The 20,896-nt window shown below is 42.0% G+C and overlaps 2 protein-coding genes across 4 annotated transcripts in view; one reads left to right on the forward strand and one right to left on the reverse strand.

Moving 5' to 3' along the window:
• The window catches only part of LOC104928802 (E3 ubiquitin-protein ligase TRIM38), an 899,066-nt gene that overhangs the window by 225,740 nt on the left and 652,430 nt on the right, over positions 1-20,896 (forward strand). The window lies entirely within an intron of this gene.
• The window catches only part of iqsec3a (IQ motif and Sec7 domain ArfGEF 3a), a 94,739-nt gene that overhangs the window by 60,108 nt on the left and 13,735 nt on the right, over positions 1-20,896 (reverse strand). For 2 of the 3 annotated variants that reach the window (XM_019273482.2, XM_019273483.2), the window contains exon 2: positions 16,035-16,115. In XM_019273482.2, the coding sequence (XP_019129027.2) occupies positions 16,035-16,115 (81 nt within the window). Of the gene's footprint in view, positions 1-16,034; positions 16,116-20,896 lie in introns of those variants that run through there. The other variant, XM_019273484.2, reaches the window with a different exon arrangement.

Genomic DNA, 20,896 nt, shown 5'->3' on the forward strand with positions numbered 1-20,896 from the left:
ATAATCATGTAAATATGATACATCATTCAGAGTGAAGTTCCCGTCCACCTTGCGATGTCCAATAAATAGTCTCCTTTTAGCTTTATTTTGGTCTCCACCAACTCCTCAAGGAAATACCTTGCTGTTTAGCTGTTTAGCTGCCAACTTTGTTTGCTGCTTGGTACAATGTGTTAATAAGAGCTAGAAATTAAGTGGTTGAGGGAGGTAAGAGTGAATCGATTTGGTAAGTTGTGGGCGGTAAAACCAAAACAATGGGTTGAAAGATGTTAAAATGCTCCATAGCTGAGGGGAAAACTGTGGAGTCCAGTGAAAATTCTCTGTAGCTTCGTCATTACAGGCATAGCTGCTGCTGACAGTAGGTTGAACACTATTGCTTTCTTGCTATATTTATGGCTATCAAAATCAGAAAGTGAGTTTCTGAAGGTTGTGATCCAAACTGAATTACAATCCGTCACGGAACAAATGATAATAAGATTAAAATCTGATTTAGTTTAAGGCATTTATACTGCACTCTGCAGTATTGCGATGTGATGTTAAAATAGTGCCAATATAGCAGAAATGGGAAGCATCAATCCACCTTCCTTTCACTGCAATTCACCTTCAGCAAGTTTAAAAGGCTGCTCATAATCACTCACGCACACTTCTCTGCCAGCAAAGAACGCATACATAAGGGCAAACGCTCCACTGTACATACAGATCTGCTTGATCCGTGTTTGAACAAGAGATAAGACAGCACATTTGGCATCCGATAAAACACACTGTAAGCTCTTTGGTGTATTACACCAGAGTGGGCCTTGACGCTCGTAAACACATGTGCATTCATACGCAAGACAGCGCAGGACAGCCGGATACTTAATGCAGCCAAACACAGCAGGGGCTCAGAGCTTGTCAAACAGTAATACAGGAGGACCATGAGACAAATGTGCACACATATCTGATAAATACACTGCAAGATGTTCACTGTATTACACCGCAAACCATCCAAATATAGGATTTGCTTGGAACATCACATCATCTTTGCAATAGAGTATATTTAATAAGAGGATTGGAGGTTGTTTTATAGTTACATACTGTATTACAAACTGATCAGAGACATGAGCAAACCCTCTAGTGGCAAAATTTAAAATACCATGACACCCGACCAACAGCTAACACTGTCGATTTTTCTGGGGGAAGAAAGTTTCCCGATTGTGTGCGCAGACTTACAGTGTGTTGTTATTTATTTCCCTTCCTACAGGGTTTATTTGTCACCAGCGTTTGGCGCTACAAAAGTAAAAAAAAAAAAAAAAGAGAGAAGAGGTTGTTTATCGTAGCGATGGAGCCGAGGCAGAAGAGGCATGGTCTGGCATCACTTTTTGGCACGTTCTCCATTATCTGTCACCGTTCTCAGACACACACACACACACACATGCGCGCACTCATATACTCCAAATCAGTCTCCCCTCATCGGTGAAATTGCTTTCAAGGGCAGGGTAACAAAAAACAATGTTTCACTGACTTGTTCATTCTATGGCAAAAATAAAGTTAGGCCAGGAGTTGGCCAGTGTTGCGTTTCTATTGACTCTCCACTAGAAAGTGGTGAGATGCTATCCCATCATGGGGGCCGATAAAAGCGGGAGAAAATTCAATTACATCTCAGTGAAATGTGAAAGGTTTTTCTTCCAGAGTGAGAGCCTGTCCATGCCTGTGTGTGGACCTTCACGTTTAATCTTTTCTCTGACATTTGTCCTCGTTGGAGGTTGATGTGGGCCGTTGGAGAGCGACTAGATTGGTCGGCAATGTCAAAGCAGGCCTATCGAAAAAAAATGCTGCTGTAGAAGCAGACTAATGGTGCGTTTAATGGTTATCAAATGGGGTGAAAGAGGGGAATAAAAAAAATTGAAGGACACCCGGTGTGCAAAAGTGGCGCCACAATAACAAGTATGACTTAACGGACAATGTTTTTTTTACATTAAAAGCAGTGGTGGGAAGTTCAGCTCTTTTCAAAGATTCGGCTTTTTTGGCACCCAAGTGGCTCTTTGTTTACAATCACTCAGAGCCTTCTATTTCAGCCTAATTTGGCAATTTTGAATAGTTTGTGTGTTGAGAAGCTATTTTTCATTCAGTGTTTCATAAAGCCAGTTAGTCTGTGTTGATCCTGCTCTGACAGATATTTTCATTTTACAAATTCTGCACTCCAACATCATTGACTTTTTCGGTTCTCACTCATTTCTTCACTTTTTCTTTAACATAACGGTATGATCCTAATCTGATTGGATGCATGGTGTGCCCTTCAAAATAAAGTTCTGTCCCAAGCCTGCACGGATTCTCAGCAGAGCCAAGCAGGAGCGACTGAAGATTTGGCTCTCCCTGGTGGGAGTCAGCTCTTTTTATTCGCTACAAAGAATCGTCTCTAAGAGCCGACTCGTTCGCAAACATCACATCACTAAAAAATCAAGTTCTGCATAGAGAAGCTACATTAAGTTTGAATGATCATGAGTGACTGGCTTCTTTTTTTCCCCCCGTTATGTTCAAGGTTTCTTCTGGCGTCTTCATCTTGAAGGTTTTTTCATCATAATAGTGATGGCTACTTTTTACAACTCATTTTGACCACCCATCGCCTCTTCAAAAGGTGGATGGGGAATGACACAGCCTGACATGCACACTGCAAAGATGACTCACCACAAAAAGAAAACACAGACACACATACACACACACACACAGTTGAAGTCATGGTAACAGCTGCACAGTGTGCACAAAAGCATGACAGAGTAAAAAGGGATGCTCTCTGGATCATTTTACTTTCATCAGCATTCAACGCTCTGAAGGTGGGTCATTTTAGTGTAATGAGGAAACACAAAAAGCAGCTCGTCTCTCTTCTCCACATGGAGACAAGCATCTACATCATTAAATCTCTCCGTCTTTCTTCATTCTCTAATATAAACCTCAACCGAGCTCCTTCCTTTTCTTCCCCCTTGTCATCCACGTGTCTCATTACAGCGAGCGAGGCGACAGCGGCGGCAGGTTGCCTTGTCAGCATTTTTTTTCGCATCCTCCTCCTCCACCATCTCCTCCTCCTCCTCCTCCTCCTCTCCACTCATTTCCTTGTTGATCTACCGTCGTGAGCCTGTCGGCGAGCTGTCAGGACAAGGACTCTACTCAGTGATGTACACTGAACCTGACAGTGTCACCCACGCCTAGGACACCTAATGTCCCTTCACAGAGAACAGTTGGGAACAACCTCTACCCGTTAGATCACTACCTGGTTCAATATGTGCGTTACTGGGAGGTACAGCAGGTGTGCAGGATGAATGCAACACTTTTTTTTTCTTTTAATCCTTGTGAATCTCTCACTCTGTCATACTCCTGCAGTTATTTGTTTATTTATATGCTGTGCTTGTTTGTGGCGTCGATTAAGAAGAGATCTGGCACCAACAGCAAACCCAGATGTACAATATGGTACCCAGCTGTGTAAAGGCAACAGTCACAGTCATCATAGTGCCTGTGTGAGATTTAGTCATCAAAGATTTGACAATACCAGGTGGAAAAATGCATTTTGAAGTATGTAGCCTCAGACTTTTTGCACCTCACCTGAGATAGCGTCATAAAGCTTATCAATAGGTATGTCTTAATCAAATATTTTCACTTTATTTGAGCTACTTGATCCAAATACAGACGGTCCTAGCTGGTTCAAAACTATAAAGTCAACTGAAGTGTTTTGAGGTGCTCGCTTTGCACTGCAGGGTCTAACACAGAAGACACGTGAGTCCAACTTGTCTTGCTTCTCCGTACGAGATTTGGTTTATCGTGTTATATTCTCAAGATTTCCAACTTCGCATGGATTCTTCAAGACAATCCTTTATCGCCATAAAGCAATTCCCATATACAAACTACCGTATTTTTCGGATTATAAATCGCAGTTTTTTTCATAGTTTGAGTGTGAAATTATTAACACATTATTATATCATTTCACATGTTTTTTTCACACTAAATCGCAAGAGTGCGCTCTAGGCCTGTGTTGACAATTTCAACATTGGTGGTAACTTATACTCCAGTGCGACTTATACTCCAGTGCGACTTATATATGTTTTTTCCTTCTTTATTATGCATTTTTTGGCTGGTGCGATTTATACTCCGGAGCGATTTATAATCCGGAAAATACGGTAATACCTGTGGCATGGCGTGGCAAAAACTTGTGTACATGTTAAAATGGCTTCTACATCAATAAACTTACATAATTATTAAAAATGATATGATAATAATAAAAGTTTAATTGGAATAATGCGACTCCTGAAACTGACCAAATCTACCAAAACACAAGGAGTAGTTTTCCAACAGCTGGTTAGCTTAGCATACGACAAAAACTAGAAACTGAGGGAAAAACTAGTCCGACTCTATCGAAATTTAACAACCCACCTACCAGGACCTCTAAAGCTCACAAATTAACACATTATTTCTTAATCTTCAATCTTAATATCTTAATTTTTATTTTGTTTTAAAAACCAACTGTCAAAACACTAAGCTAAGTTAACTAGCTGCTAACCCCAGCTACATATTTAGCACAGAGACAAGAAAGTTGTATCAGTCTTCTGTATTTCCCAAACATACTTCCTTAAACTGTCAGGAGCAGTCAACACAACACAAGTAGCATTACCATTACCAGCGAATGCTACTCCCAGTGGGCCCCATAACCACTCCAGTTTATTGAAGTCATGTGCTGTTTTATTTACACGGACATGCACTCACATTATTGTCATTCAGAAGGATGACACCGCCCCAAGAACTGACGTAAAACACTCACTCGGCTTAGTGAAAAACCCACCCTCCACGGGGACTAGCTTAAAATCTAGTTTAAAGGTTATCCAGTGTATTGCTGCCTGTTTAACATTGTTTGTGAGGGGAAAGACATCGTTGTCTGGGGGGAATCAGTTTCAACGTTTCAAATCTAAATGAAGGGAGGGGGGAAGGGCGTGAGAAGAATTACCACATAAAAGTGAGTCATGCATGTAAAAGATGTGAATAATTTGTATTTTAAAGGTCGGACAGAGCCTCACGTTTTCAAGCTCTGAGCACCTTTTCTGTTATCTGCTCTGCGCGGCAGACTGAAGCAGATTGTTAATTCTTCCCTCTGTTTGAACCCAGTAGATTTACAGCTCACCCTCTCTATTACCTCTGCAGCTGATGGGTATAGTGCGGCTGAGAGCACCAGATGCCTGCTTTTGGGGCTTTTTGGCTCTGGTTCTATTCAACAATGAGGCATGCTATAACACATTGGCACTGGCTGACGTGATGTTGACTGCAAGGGTGGTCATTGGGCTCAATTTTTAAAAAAATCTGTAGTCAGTGACTTCTTTGCAGTTGAATAGGGAAAGCAAAGATGAGTATGCGGAGGGATAGAGGATGAAAATATGGGCTGACAGCCAAAAGCAGAAAGGTCAGGACAAAATGTGCAGCCAGCATGTGGACAGACAGATGTCTCTCATGGCCTGCACCTCTGCTCCTCATTAGCACCCCCTGTTGTCCAACGGAGACTTATTTTGTCCAGCTGCAGGCAATTTAGATAGAGGGGGGCAACTGCACACGATGAATAGAAACACAAACAGACACTCATCCCCGGACATTATGCTGTTCTTTCTTGGCTCACACTCTCGCTTGCATACACAAACGCTCACCTAGACACGGGGGACATTTTATCGCAGCGCAGTCAGGCAGGAGTTGAGCTATTGACTGACCTGCGGAATGGGACTATGGGTATTCTGAGACCCTTGAGATGATGGAGACTAATAAGACGGCAGACTATTAAAAGACGGGCCACAGAAAAGGAACAAAAGAAGGGAAACGGAAAGCATTAATACCACCTTGGAACATTGTGTGTATGTGCACCGACAGTGTGTGTGTGTGTGTGTGTGTGTGTGTGAGGGAATGAATAAGATAGCAAGAAAGAGAAGGATACCCACTGTAAGTCAATGAGCCTATATATCACACAGCTCTGCTGTACTCTGTACTCAAAATCTTCGTTATCTGAAATCATAGCTGGTTATAGCCGGGAACGCGGCATTCATCTGAGCCGCTAGCAAATCAAAAGATCTGTATTCAGGCTGAGAACAAAGAGCGCCATAATCAGAAGGGGACTTCAGCTCATAATGATCACCTCATTTTTCTTTGAAAAATGAAAAACATTACGGAGAAAACATACATTTATTGTTTTATTTCTTTCTCACAGCGAGTCTGCTGGCACAGAACGGTTATTACTGCATAATAAGCCTTCCTGCGGCATATTTCAACGGATATTATGGCATTAGCCGCGCCTCTAGGGACAAGTGACTCGGTTCTTAGAAATGACCAAATATATTGTTTAACATGATGCAGTACGGGATAAAAAAATATCCCAGATAGAGTCTTGCATTCAGCGTTTTCAGTTTTTCTTTTTTCCCACTGCCTGTCTTTGCAGAAAATCAAAGTTATTGTGCTGTATTTATGATGTTGTCATTACTTCCTGCAGCATATTTCAGCGGATATCACGGCAGCAGCTGTGCCTCCAGGGACGGGCGAGACAGCTAAATGACCAAAAGCATTGTTAACGTGGTGAAGTGTTGGATATAAATGATCCCCCCCAAAATCCCAAATAGAGTTAGAAAAACTGCATGCATTTGTTCAGTACTACCAAGAATATGAAATATATTAAAGTGGTATGCCTGCAACTTGGTATTACACCTTCATAAAGACTCAAAACAGACTTGATTTTTAGTCCAAATGGAGCCAAGGGAAGCCGAGATATTCTCACCTTAGTCCCTCATGTGGTTTAAACATCAAAAACACTGGATACTACATTTCCCATAATGCCTACCCCCAGTTTTTTGACTTGACAAGGCTCCTCTAGAGCCACAGAAGACATTAAACACAGTCGGAGTGGCAGTCCCATTGGCTAGTAAACTGACCTTGACTTGTAAAAATGGTGGAGTGCCCCTTTAACATATACAAATACTCTACATTATTATTACCAGCTTTTAATCTGCCTTTAAAAAGCAATATCAAGTGTCAAAGAAGATCTAAGAACCAGGCCCCGACATTCATACAGGGGCTGAAACTTAAAAGACAGCTGATACCGAGACACACACACACAGAGAAACGTTTGAAAGTGCAGACGCACGAGACGCTGCAGCAAAGTCATCAAAATGTTGTGCTTTTATTAAATCTCCTCTGTAATAAAACCCTCCGCTCGCTTCACAATGACGCGATAAGCTGCAGAATGTAGAGCGAGAAGAGGAGGAGGAGGAGGAGAAGCCTTCAGATCTGAACATTTGACGCTCGGCACTGTACCGCCGCTGATGTGAAGTGCAGGTGCAGGGATGCGGCACGGCAACGCATAAAGTCTTCAAGCATGTATGACATGTCTCGTCCCATCAAGACCCACGTGCGTTAAAAAGAACAAAACTGTGAATGACGTCCGTGGTGATGCAACTGAGCACGAGCAGATTTGCTATCACTGTTCTGTGGTAGCTCTCTTGCATAAAGCAGGCCTCAGGGTGAAAATAAATTAGTCGGAGCATCATTTTAATTAGAAATTACTCCGAGCGCTTGCACTCCTTTCATTCATTCACAATGTTGCTGAGTGCTGATTTCAATTTTCAAGTGAACTCGAATCCCAGAGGACGCGTTTAAAGAGGAATAATCTAGAACAAAAAAAATAAATAAAACAACAACAGCTGAATGGATGAAACCCAGAGGAGAATGACACAGACTGCTCCTCTGATTGGCTCAGAGAAAGACCCTCTGAGCCAATAGGAAGACGCCAACAGAGAGAGAAAGACGTGAAAATAAAACAAACAGATGGCTCTGCGATTATTACAAAGACAAAACTCATACGTGTGTGCATAACGCACAGACACGCCTAACTCCCTAACAGACTCAGAGTCTCTGGATGTTGCGCCGTATCTTCCTGCTGTGCCCTCTGTTCCCATGACAACAGAACAGCAAGCCGACAAGGTCACTTTCTCCAGCTGAGGCAGCATGATAGCGCGGCATGCAGCAGCAGAGAGAGAGAGAGAGACGGAAATGGACAAATATTAAATCACGTGGGGTGAGGAGGTGAAAGACAAACTGGCAAACTGTGATCGAGCAATACCACATGTGAGGAAATTTAATTTGAGGATGCACAGGTGAGACTAATGCTAAGGTGTGAGGACAAAAAGCAGACGTGATCTTGCACTTTAACAAGTTCAAGCCTTGTACAGTGTGTGTGTGTGTGTGTGTGTGGCTGTCGCACATCTCAAAGGCAGGTCTTGAAAAAGAAAGCTTCAGGGCACACTTTCCCAACATGCCCCTGAACGTCCTCCAAACAGAACAGATCAGTCATTCTATCATTTCCTCCGTCTGTCTCAATGCATCATGGTCCATGTAGTTCTCCCCCAGCAGCCAGAAACTCTATTTGTCTCAGGTTACTACCCAAAGTGACAAAGCACTTCCAGCTGTGTCCTTCTTCATCCCACGTCACCTTTCCATTTGGCAGACGGCATGACTCCACTAATTAGTGCAGTTTATTATTAATTCCAGTGATTAATTCGAGAAAAAAGGTGTCTTGGTGAGATGACACAGCTGTCTACTCGTGCCACGGCCAGAGGTGAATTAATTTCCTGCTGAAACACCATCACTCTCCCTCTACTGTGATCTCTCAAGGTGTCGGCTTCATCATAACCACTCATGGCATTTATCGCCATTTTATTCGCGTTCATGGTCAAGGACGTTTTCAAGGTACAGATAAAAAAACAAAAAAAACGAGCCTCCTAAATCTGATCTGGCGATGACCCAAATGTGTTGTCCTTCTTTTTTTACATTTCTCTAAAGTGATCTGCTTCTTTCCTCTGCTTTCACGTTCTTTATAGCTTCTCATAAAAGATGAGGATGTAAACTTTAATTACCTTGGGTGGGAGGGGGTTCAAAAGTGAAGATCACTTCTAATTTACTCTAATCAGACGAGTCCAAATTTATCTACAGGTCATGCTTTTAACTTTTGAACGGTTTTACTGGCCAGCAACAAACCATCACCCCCCAAAAATAAACTTTTATTATCATGTGTTCATTAAGATAAAACTTATTCTCTGCCAAGAAAAAAAAAAAAAAAGTAGAGGAGTCTCACGAACTTGATAACTAATTTCCTCTCTGACAAGGTAAATCATTGTGGCAGATTGCGTGAGCTAATTAACATAGCATACCTCATTAAAGCGTTGCTGTGTATATGCGTGTGCGAGTCATTTGTCAGGGGCGCAGCGGGGAGGACTAATTTACATCCTTCTTTCGGATGGTGAGCAAGATGTCAGTCTTTCCGTGCGCGCTGTGAAGCTGGTGAAAAGGGGAAGCTTGCCTCGGTTTGGCAGCTGGATCGCAGACGGGCTCGAAGATTATGCCAAAAATATGCGCCGTCACCTGGCTGACTGGTCAGCTTATATTTAACTCTATCACCAAAACAGTGTGTACTATCCTATCAGCTCAATCATTATGTATCCAGGATGACTCATGAATTCGTTTTACTTGAAGTACTATGGAAGCGTGTACCGCCTGCTGAAATGCATGAACACTCAGCACAGTTGTTTTTATGCAAATCGTATTATACTTCAAAACATACTGAGACAGAAAAGTCTTTGATTAAAGACGTTGCTCTGCAAGACATTATTCTGTGTTCCTATTTATAGTGACTGTTGCGTCTCACAAACTCACATTCATTTCACTTTAGCAGGATGCAAATTCTTTATAAGGGGAGGTGTTCAGTCATTGTCAGACCCGTTGTACACTTGACACCATGGGAAATGAATTAATGAATTATTAATTGCAACAGCTCTTTAGACCTGTAGATGCTCCTTACACCAGTTCATGCCTTTGCTCACATAAAGCACTCTGAATTTCTGTAGAAATTAACGGAGTGAGTTCACTTTTGGCAAGCGCAAAATCACTGTCGCCATTTTGGATGCTGGTGTGAGCAGACTAACAGTGAACTGGAAGTTTGTGCCCCAGAACTTCAGAGCCTAAACCTCTCTGGTTTCAGCACTGCTATTGGATTATACAGTGGTCCCTCGTTTATCGCGGGGGATACGTTCTAAAAATAACCCGCAATAAACGAAATCCGCAAAGTAAGTTTTACAATTATTATACATGTTTTAAGGCCGTAAAACCCCTAACCACACACTTTTATACACCTTTTTACACGATTTTTGTACAGTACTCACTTAGTTAATCAGGACGCAGAACACATGTGCGGTTCTCCCTTAGCCAATTTAGGACGCAGAACACAATGAGTGTTCATACTGTACAGTACGCTGTAAAAAAAAGCATGCAAAATTACACTGATCTGAGAAAAAATCTGAGAAACAGCGAGTCCGCGAAAAGTGAACCGCGTTATGGCGAGGGACGACTGTACTGACCGAACCCTGTTTTTTAGTCCTTTACATCACTGATTCTGTGCGCTTGTTTTATCTTCAGGAAGGATGACATAAGTAATTAACACCAGAAACCATCATCTTGACCAAGACAATTTGTTAAAACTTATAAAAATGCACAAATGTTATCTCAAAGTTGACGTTTTCTTGGAAAAACAGGAGCGATAATAATGCAAACAACAACCTGTTTTCTGTTTATTTGACGATACCTCACACAAAGCACAAAATGAAAGGGGTATGTCTGATATTGATTTACATTTACCCATATGTCTGCATCTCTCTGTGTGATTTAATCAGAGAAATCAATTAACTTTAACCTCAATTCACCAAATTACTGCTATTTTGACAAGTAAGCATCGTTAATATTTTATATATTCAGTCCATATGGCAGTAATGTGCCCTTTGTCTGGGGGATTTCTGCTGCATCTCGCTCTGTCAGAGCCAGGCATTGCACCAGTGACCATGTAAGCTTTAAGCGACAACTCTAACCAACCTCAGCCAACAATTTATTGGCTAACTTCACAGGACAGGAGAGCTGAGAAAGCAGCTGCACCGGTAGAAGCAACACTGTTTACACATGCTGCACGCATCAGGTTTTGTTGATAGGAAAACGCTGCAGTTTTCAAAAAAATGAAAACAATTTCTACTCGAGAAATTATTTGGATGTGATCCCGAACACGAGCAAAACTTCACACATCCGGCAACAAACTGTGAACACAAATTTGTGGATTGTGATTAAAAGCAAACGGATACTGTTGCTGTGTTTTCAAATCGAGCCTCGAGTGTATATGCACAGTTTGTAACTTGGAAACTCTGCCAGAGATGTCATGAATCGGTTTGTATGAGTGAGCATGTGTGTTATTGTTCTAAATACACAAATACAGTTCAAGCATTGCACTCCCGTTCACCTCAAGCTCTCAGAGGAGAGGCTCCGGTCTAATACTCTCGCATACACACCAAAACACACAGCAGTCATTTTAGAAAGTAATAATTCTACCTGCGGCTTGTCCTCCAGGCATCTTCCCGAGTGTCATTATTTATAGTTCTTCTGCTGTGCCATTCTCCATGCTAGAATATTCTAATAGTGCTTTTTTTTCTTCCATTTATTAGGTTTCTGGGGCCCCGTGTGTTGACCACAGCAGTTCTCAGTTTTGCTGCAAAGCAGAAAGTTAAACTTAAGGTCCCCTATGGAACTGTGAAAGTAACAACAAAACTCCTGAGTGCATTTTTAGCACACAGGAGCAGAAGATGCTTCGCAATACTAATTGAAAGGCTGTGGCCATCGAGCACAATCAGCCCCTTCCATGAGTGATTATGGATCTGACTTGGTGACCCCCGAATACAAATCCCCATATCGTCTCTAAACCCTCTGATGCCTCCTTAAAGCCTAGGCAAGAGTGACCAGACTGTCAGGCTAAGTTTCCAGTCTCCGCAGGGTCCTCATTATATGTGACAGTGAAATCCTCACTTCGCTTCTCAGTTCACAACTTCCTACTTTCTCCTCATTTAAATGATCCCACATACGCCGTGTTATTACCTGCTTGTTTCCTCCTTCCTAACTGATAAGATGAAGTTCCCCCAGGTGCAGACAGATGCAAACCAAGAGCAAGCATGGCTTCAAATTAGCACAATCACTTCTCGTGGAAGCTCACGCCGGTGCCCTTTTCTGAGCTGACCCCTCTGACACCGAGGCTTGAAATACTCTCTGTAGAAAGAGCGGTGCAAATGAAATATCAATGATTGCACTTTGTCTTTCAGGTTCAGTGTGTGAAATAAGGCTTCATTACGTCCTGGAGTGGTGGTAGTGGTACAAAGAGGCAATGAGTTGTCCTTTTTATATGTTAATCAGGCCTTGTTTGCTAGTAAGTGGAGCCCCTCAATCATGCGAGGCAACAGAATCCACTCACTTTTGTTTTGGAAGAGGCTTTTTATAGATTTTTTGCAAAGTTTAAGTGATTTGCGCCCACTTGCAGCACTCGTCAAAAAGTTATTTTCCTTCTCTGAGACCAAACTTACTTGAACGCATACACACGATATACACACACGTTTCGGTTCAGTGTGACTTACACTTGCTTCCGATGTCCGTTGTGAATATGCCCATAAATCCACTCAATAAAACTCCAATACTTGCCAAAGAACGATCATGTTTTTAACATTTTTTCAACATCGAAGTAATCGGGTGATAGTTATCTGAATATCTGTGGGTACTTGGCAAACAGAAGCTACTAAATGCTCTTTAAATGTACTTTTAATGGTGCCAATTTGCCAAAATGTTCAAGGCTTTAGTATTGGCCCACAGTGTGACTTCTTGTTTATATCTCTTCGAGAAGGCAAAAAAAAATAGCAATGACAAAATCCGTTAATATTAGTGTTTTCAGTATTATCAATATATTTGTTCACATTATTAAGGCTCAGAATGTCTCATCAACATGTTCATATTATATTCCTAGAACATTCTCCTCTCCTCAGATATTTGCCCTTGCACCCTACATGGCATACCAGGCTAACCCCGAAACCCCACCGGGCATGTCTCTGTCACGGCTGTGACGCTGTTTTGTTCTGTCCTGCATGCGTTTCAGAAGCTTTGACTTTGCTTACCCGCTCAGATTTGGTTGTTTTCCCTGGTTTATGTGCTTCTACATGTGTAAATATGCTACGTAGTTGAATTGTATCCCTCTTGTCTGTTTTTACACAGGGTGTTTTATTTTGAAAATCAACCAGATTCTCTATGCTGTTTCCGGCCAGCTCGAGCTGCTCTGTGCAGATTGACGCAGGCTGCTCGCGGCGTCCGTCGAAAATTGAACAATATTCCTCGCAAAGCAGAGCGGAGGCCCGCTTCTGGGATGCTGAACCGGATCCCAGATCGCGGCGGGGCCGGTGGGGTTTGAAACATTGACTAGAACGGCAGCGTATAGCTCCGGCAGCCATGACGCATCTGTGCCCGGTGTAATTTGGGAGTAAGGCATGTAGTGACTCTGCTGAAAGTCTGTAAATAAAAGGATTTAAATAAAAAAAAGCCTTGAGTTCAGTAAAAGTGATGTGACTCACTCGCCTCTCATCGTGGATTTCCCTACTGATCTGGTGGCGTGCACAGTGTGTCTTCCTAAAGTGTGTCTGAAGTATGCCGTGTGTACCGTAATGACACACTGGCACACACACACACACACACACACACACATACATTAACACACACACACACAGATAGACAGGGAGCTATGTTCTGATCACTGCCAAGCCAAAGCATGCAACATGATAAGAACTTTTTTTTTTTTTCACATGAACACACAGATGCATTACATGTGTCAACAAGAAGGCTCACCAGTTTCCAGCATGGGAAAAAAAGACCCTACAGTACACACATCAATGCATTATGGTAGTTTTTTACATTGCATAAATTACACTTTTGTTACATGGTAATATTCATACATGACTCTTTCAAACTTAACGTGACCACAGTGGAGAGACAAGCCCGAATGAAGTGAACGATGAATGGTGATGGATGCAATGAGGTGTGGGTGGTGCCGTGTGGAGTTATGTCGCTGTGATGTGATGCGATGTGGTGATGCCACGTGAGTGAATGATCAACGAATCACTGACAACAATGCGGAAATACAGAAATCAACAACAACAGAATACAGCTTTCAAAAAGAGATAAGACACGACGAGAACAGAAAATAAATAAATAAATAAAAGAAAGAAAGACAAAACCACAAGCCGCTTTCTATCTCGGCCCCAGAGAGTCCTCCTTTGAAGTGGTTTGCTTCAGAGATTGGCAGGGGGTGGGTGTTGTGAAGAGTTGGGAGAGGTTTGACAAGTTAGCAGAGACCTTCTGTTGTGCACTTTGTACCTTTTAGCTAATGGTCCCTAAGCACAGAGCAATCACAAAACACAACAGCACCAAGCGGCTTCTATCAAGCAAAGTTCAAGCCGCTGAACTCTGATCGATTCGTGTCTCCTTTTCTTTTCTTTTTTTTTTTCAATTTCGGCTTTGATTTTTTTATGAAAAGTCACTCCTGTTCAATTTTAACCACTGCTTCTGGAATCTCGTGTTTTTAACAGAGGCGCGAGGTGACTTTTGTGACAGCAGATACTGTGACAGACTTGGGTTTTGTGCTGTTCTTTAAAAGCCAATAATGAGACTTCACTGCTCTATCTTCCCCATAACATCTCCTGTCTTCTATGTGGCTAACACATTCAAAGGTCCTGTGCGTAGGATTTAGTTGCATCTATCGGTGTAATCGCTGCATTGCAATCTCCTCACATCACCCTCGCCTTCTTGGTGTAAAGGAGAAACAACACTTGAAAGTTCATGTCTAGAGTCGATATTTAGTTTGTCTGTTCCAGACTACTGTAGAAACAGTACCGCTCCCGCTGTAGATATAAAAGGCTTAAGTAACAAAAACAAAAAGATTCATATTTCAGGTGATTATACAGGCATGAAATCATAGTTATGAATATTATTTTCCATGTCTGCCTTATTCTGAAAATAGAGTCCCCCGATCTTACACATTGGACCTTTTAATACAACGCCTCTGAGCTGGTTTTTCTGCCGCTTATATCCACCACTATGATTTGCCATCAATACACGCTCTCTTTATCTGTTATTTTCTTGCCAAGCTCAGACAATGCAGCAAAACAATCCTGTAAAACGTGGAGCCCACAAGAAAACAAACCATTTTGTTAGCCGGATGGCTTAATTGCCTTGGTCAGATGAATGCCATCATTTTCAGTGAAACTCTGGTGGCACTTGGGAAAATAAAAGCAGGAGGCGATCATTGTGTGTTGTCAATTCTGCTCAAAAGGGGGCGAGATTATAATCATCCAAGACGTTTATTATTTCTTTTTGCTCTTGTTTATCTAATTCTATATTTTACCGACTGCCTATTCAACACTAAATATCAATTATTCTGTTCTCAAAGCCGTCATACAAAGGTGCATTTATTACAGCAGCTAATTATCAGTCGATTCCCCAGGATAGTGGGTGCACATTACCACATCTAACTAATATTAGAGCTTTTAAATAGGCTGAAAATGGTTGGTATTCATAATTATTTGTGCACAGTCGAAAGCTCTAACACTGTGCCAACCAGACATAAAAAGATAACAGCACTATCCTCCTGCTTTGCTTGCTAAACTCAATGTAATATTTTTCCAATTATTCCAAAGCTTCACCGAGGACTTAAGCATTGTCCAGGAAATGGGATCTTGATGTGATTGATTTGGATATTACGACTGTGTTCCAGTGGATTTATCTTGAGAGCCTGACAAACACAAACACTAACGCTCTGTGGAAACAACAAGTCTCGCAGCCTCAGCAGAACCCAAAACCCAAGTTTATGTGACAGAAGTCGCCTCTCTTATTGACTCATCGTCATCGTAAAAAGGGGGTGCAGAAATCCAGATTGTGCCTGGAAGTAACTGAAGCATTTACAACCACTTCATCTCAGATGACACTGCTGGGGTAGTTGTGTTGCCTAAAGTAGCTACTGCAGCACCGCTATTAACAGGATGCATGATAAGTGGCTGCAATTAAAATTTACATAAAAAAAAAAGTTCAAAGTAAATAAATAAGTTTTTAAAAAAATAAATATTTGTGCAGATGTTGCAAGGACGCGGCCGTCTTACCTGGGGACACAGGCGGTAGAGGTCTCCCCCTCAGGGGCCTCTGGGGCGGGGCAGCAGAACTGGTGAAGCACTGTTTGGTTTCTGCGAGAGGAAGAATAGAAATAGATCAAACAGATGGTATTATGTAGTTCATGGTAAGAACTGAGTTGTATCTTTTTGATTTTCAGTCCTACATATGTGGCTCTTTTTTTCTGGGTCAAACCCCCCCCCCTCCCACCATAACTTAGTCAGCTCACTCTAAAACTGTAAACTGCAAACATGTCCGGCTAACTCTCACCTGCCCGATCACCTCAAAATATCAAAAATGCTGGCAATAGACAAAATGAACATAGTCCCGACTTATAATAGTGCAGGTGCAGGAATACATACATAATGTATTCAGTTTATTTCTGGCCAACCTTCTGGGTGGATCTACCTTTTCCTGTTGTTCTAGACCTTCCCACCAGTTGTCCTCAGTGTATTTCCCATTGTGGCTCATCACCTGACCAGTCTCCTCCCTATACACCTGCTTCCGATTCATCATTAGCCCCAATATAAACCCCACAGTCAGCGTTTACCCTTCTGCAAGATTGTCTGCTATGCTTCATAGCTGTAGCTTCTCCCCTGTTTTTTTCTGCTGCCTGTTGCCTGTTTGTTTGTTTGTTTGTCTCCCTCTTGCCTCAGGCCTTCTGGTTTTGTCAGCCTTCTTTGTGTGAAGTCCCAGACACAACTTCTTCTCTTATTATTGACTAAGGAAAGACTATTTCTCCCAAACACAAGCACAGCCTGCTTCCTCCTTATTCCATGTTTTTTTTTTAGAGTGCAGCACTCTCCAGCACTCACACTACCTCACTCAACCCAGACAAAATGTTGCCACAGATTTTATTTATAGGGAGATTACCCTAGCATAAAATCACTGGCCCGGTGTCAGTTAGGCTGGCAATCAGAAGACAATGGCTGCCTGGATTTGAGCCACTGACAGCTTTGTTGCCCGGTTTAAAGCAGTCCCACTAACACTCGACCTTGATACAGCCAGATGTCCTGTACACTCAAGGAATCACAGCTGTCACTGATGAACGCCACATTTTGTCAGCACCTCAAGGCATGATTAAATATTTATACAAGTCAGCATACAAATAAGACTCTTTACCTTCCTTTTCATTGTGACACGTCAGTATTAATATCTGACACCGCTACTGACACGGCTAACTGAAGGCTGAAGTCTTGTTTTTTACTCTTTGGTAACATTTTTGTGAATGAATCCAGCCAGCAAATGGAGCAGAACAGGAACAAATAGCCTTATATGGTCATTTTTAGGGGTGTTAATTATGCTAATTATCAAATCTAATGATCACAGACCTTCCCGTGAACGGGTGGCATTCATCAGGCTGAATTTGTGCAGTTAAATAAGTTTGATTTGTTTGTTTTATGTATTTAGATCCACATTAGCTACTGTATTATAACAGTAGATTTTCTTCCTGGGGTCCCCCGTTCATATTTTTGACAATACTTCAATAACCGGTGAATCTGACAGCGAAAGAGTGAGGGAAGCAGAAATTGGTGTTTCATCATCATGGAGAGACAGAAAGAGAGACAAGGTTTCAGAACCACGGAGAGAGACACACTTGGTTCAACTTGGAGTCCAGTCAAATTGTCTATTTTGCATAGGAAGGTTCTTAACAGAGTGAAATGAATTAACGTAGATAATAAGCTATGATGATAGCCATGGTAACAGCTGCTCAAATCCTCTAAAGGTTAAGGAAAGGAGCCTCGGTGCTTCCTTCCTTATCTCCTTTCGCATAGGAAACACCAGTCCATCCTTTACGAAAGGAAAGGCGGTAATACAATCCAACAAATCTTTGCGGCAGCACCGCAGTCATCTTCTCCTAAATCCTTATGCATTCTCCTCCACATCTTTTCTTGACCTCATGATGTTTCACATCGAGGTCAAGGAAAACTATTCAAACATACCCTTCGCATTTATAAAGCAATGAACTAATTATTTTCATTATCAATCAATCTGCCTGTTATTTTCTAGATTCATTGATTCATTGTTTTGCCTATGACATGTTGAATACCTCCCCAAACTAACACATTTAGTTTTCTGTCTATCTCTACTATATATGCCAATGAAAAGGAGCACATTTTCACATTTAAGAAGCAGGAACCAGACACTGTTTGACAGTTATTTCTCTGTTAATTGACCAATAGTGTCAAGTTCTAAAGCAATGGCAGTAATAGCTCCCCTTTTGTTCTCCTTCCTCCGTTCCAGCAAAACGCATAAATTACAAGTTTTATCTGACAACTCACCACAAAATATTGGGGCTGCGTTTCATGAAGTTTTCACACTTTCCGGTTCCAGTAACTGGCTACGGTGCAGAATTGCTTTTATATGGATTTAATGGGGGGAAAAAAACTGCAAAACTAAACTTTCAGCAAATGTCCTCATGTTTTGAGCAATTTACAGGATAGTGAAAGCAGCAACTGTACCAATAATGCTTCCCAGATATTTCACTGAAACGTACTCTAGTCACAAGTGAAGGTTGATACTGAAATATAGCAAGGGAAGAGGCAGAATATAAAAATTTTATGTGTGAGCATGGCGCCTTTGCTATACTTCCTCCACCAGTATGTCCTCTCCTTCAACCTCCACAGCTCATTCTTCAGTATCCTCCCTTCCCCCCACTCTTCCCCTTTCCTTCTGTCCCTTTTACACTGATTTTCCATCACCGTCTATGACTCCCCATCCCCCTATTCTTGGTCCTGCAGGCACAGCGTGTTATGCAAGAGAGGAATTTGCTCAATTACTCCTGCTGTCAGAGGACGCAGCCAGAAAAAAGAACATATGCCTTGTCCTATCCCTGGACAGAAGGACAGAGGTGAGACATAAAGATGAGAAAGCAAGGCTAATGTTCTCGGCAGCAACCACCCCTCTATCCCTTATCACCCTCTCTGTTGGCTTTTTATCTTCTGCCCTGTAGTCAATCTCCTTGCAATCATCCCTTTCTGTTCCCCTTCCTGTCTGTCCCCTGGGAGAGGACGTAGAAAACAAGGAGACCTCTATGTCTTCTTATATACCTCCTTCAAGAGCGTGTCTTCTGGTTCACCTCGAGAGCACTTCAGTCTAACCACCACGCTCTCTCCGGGCTGTGAAATGCAGTAGTTTATCACGCGACATGCAAGGTCTTTTGAAAAACTGAAGTTAAACTTTCTAGGCTAGTCAGAAACATGAGGTTGGTAGGGGGGGGATTTGACAGCAACAATAGCAGACGGTACAGGGAGGGTATGACAGCAAATTAATTCCCATTGTTAATGCCTCCTCTAATTGTGTTCGCCTTAATGACCATGACACCGCTGTGGCCGTTTTTTAATAGGTCGAGAACACAGGCGGTCTCTGAGGGGACACAGATTACTGCGAGCGTTGGAAGCAGCAGAGCCACTTGTTCACACAGATAAAGGGTGTGTGTTGTATAGGACAAGGTATAAAAACATCCAGGGTGTGTATCATGCGATGATTTACAGCCATACACAAATACGTTAATAAAGGCGATGAATCAAATTCACGCTGTTGGCACCGTGGCGTGAGTGAGAGCAGTAATTCTTCAGGATACAACACAAATGTATCGTACAGTGAAATATATTTGCCGTAGGTTCTCTCTGGGTACACCAGCTTCCTCCCACATGTCCAAAGACATGCACTTAACAGGTGAATTGGTGAATCTAAATTGGTGGTAGGTATAAATGTGAGTGTGAATAGTTGTTTGTCTCTTTGTGCCCTGTGATGAACTGGCGACTTGTCAAGGGTGTACCCCGCCTCTCATCTCAAGTCAGCTGCAATAGGCTCTGACAAGGATAAGAGGTTACAGATAATGGATGGATGGGATATATTTGGCTTCTTTTGGCTAGAATGTCTGCGTAGTTCATATTTTGGTGAATACACTTGGCATTTCTTGCCAAGAGTTGGATAAGAAGATCAATACCACTGTCATGTCTGTATGCTACATATGGAGCTATACGAGCTCCAATGTTACAATATTCTACAGCTCTTTATTTAAGAAAAGCACAAAATGTTGCCAACTTGCCAGCTCCTGTTTCAAACGTGTGCATCTCACTTGGGCATGGCCTCGTGATTTTGATACGCAGTGTAAACCAGCATAATCTCAGACACCGACGCCCAAACCTGCTGAGTCTTTGTTTTCTTGATAACTGGGGGGAAAAAAAAGGCAAGCTCATTTAAATTTAATCAATAGATATTATTGGCGAGGTGGGTGAAGCGTGCAGAGGGGTTAGTTGCCTGAAAATATTCACGTTCAGCCAAACTGTGTCAAAACTAAAATACATCTGAATCACTGATTTCATCGTATTTTAGATTTCACATGGGAGTATTGTGGAGGATGAGCTTTTTATCTTTTGAAGCACTTTTCTTTTGATTCTGATCTTAACCCATCCGTCTGCCTCCGCTTTGATGTCTCGCTTTTGACATCTTTCTCTCCAATATTTTTGCCATCACTCCACTCTATTTTACTGTCACCTCCATCTTTCCACAAAAAAATAGCTTGCAAATGTTTTATAACAATTTTGGTTTATGGGGGGACCTTTAAAAGAAGATAGAGATAGCACATACCCGACTGAAACCCCATAAAAGTCAACTCTCGTGAATCTCTTCTTGCATGAACGAGTTGATACGAGAAGACTGGGAGCTGGAATTATCGAATTAATCCCTGCATTTCTTTCCTCACATACTAATTGTGACGACAATCCATCCATTCCCATGTTCAGGATTACTCAACACGTTTCTTCTGCACATGAACATGTATTCAAATGAATGCAAGCAAGGCAATGAACCCTTACCTCCGGTTTCACACACATCCCTCAAACAGCCG

Source organism: Larimichthys crocea, chromosome XX (genome assembly GCF_000972845.2).
Source record: "Larimichthys crocea isolate SSNF chromosome XX, L_crocea_2.0, whole genome shotgun sequence".
Lineage (NCBI taxonomy): Eukaryota > Metazoa > Chordata > Actinopteri > Sciaenidae > Larimichthys > Larimichthys crocea.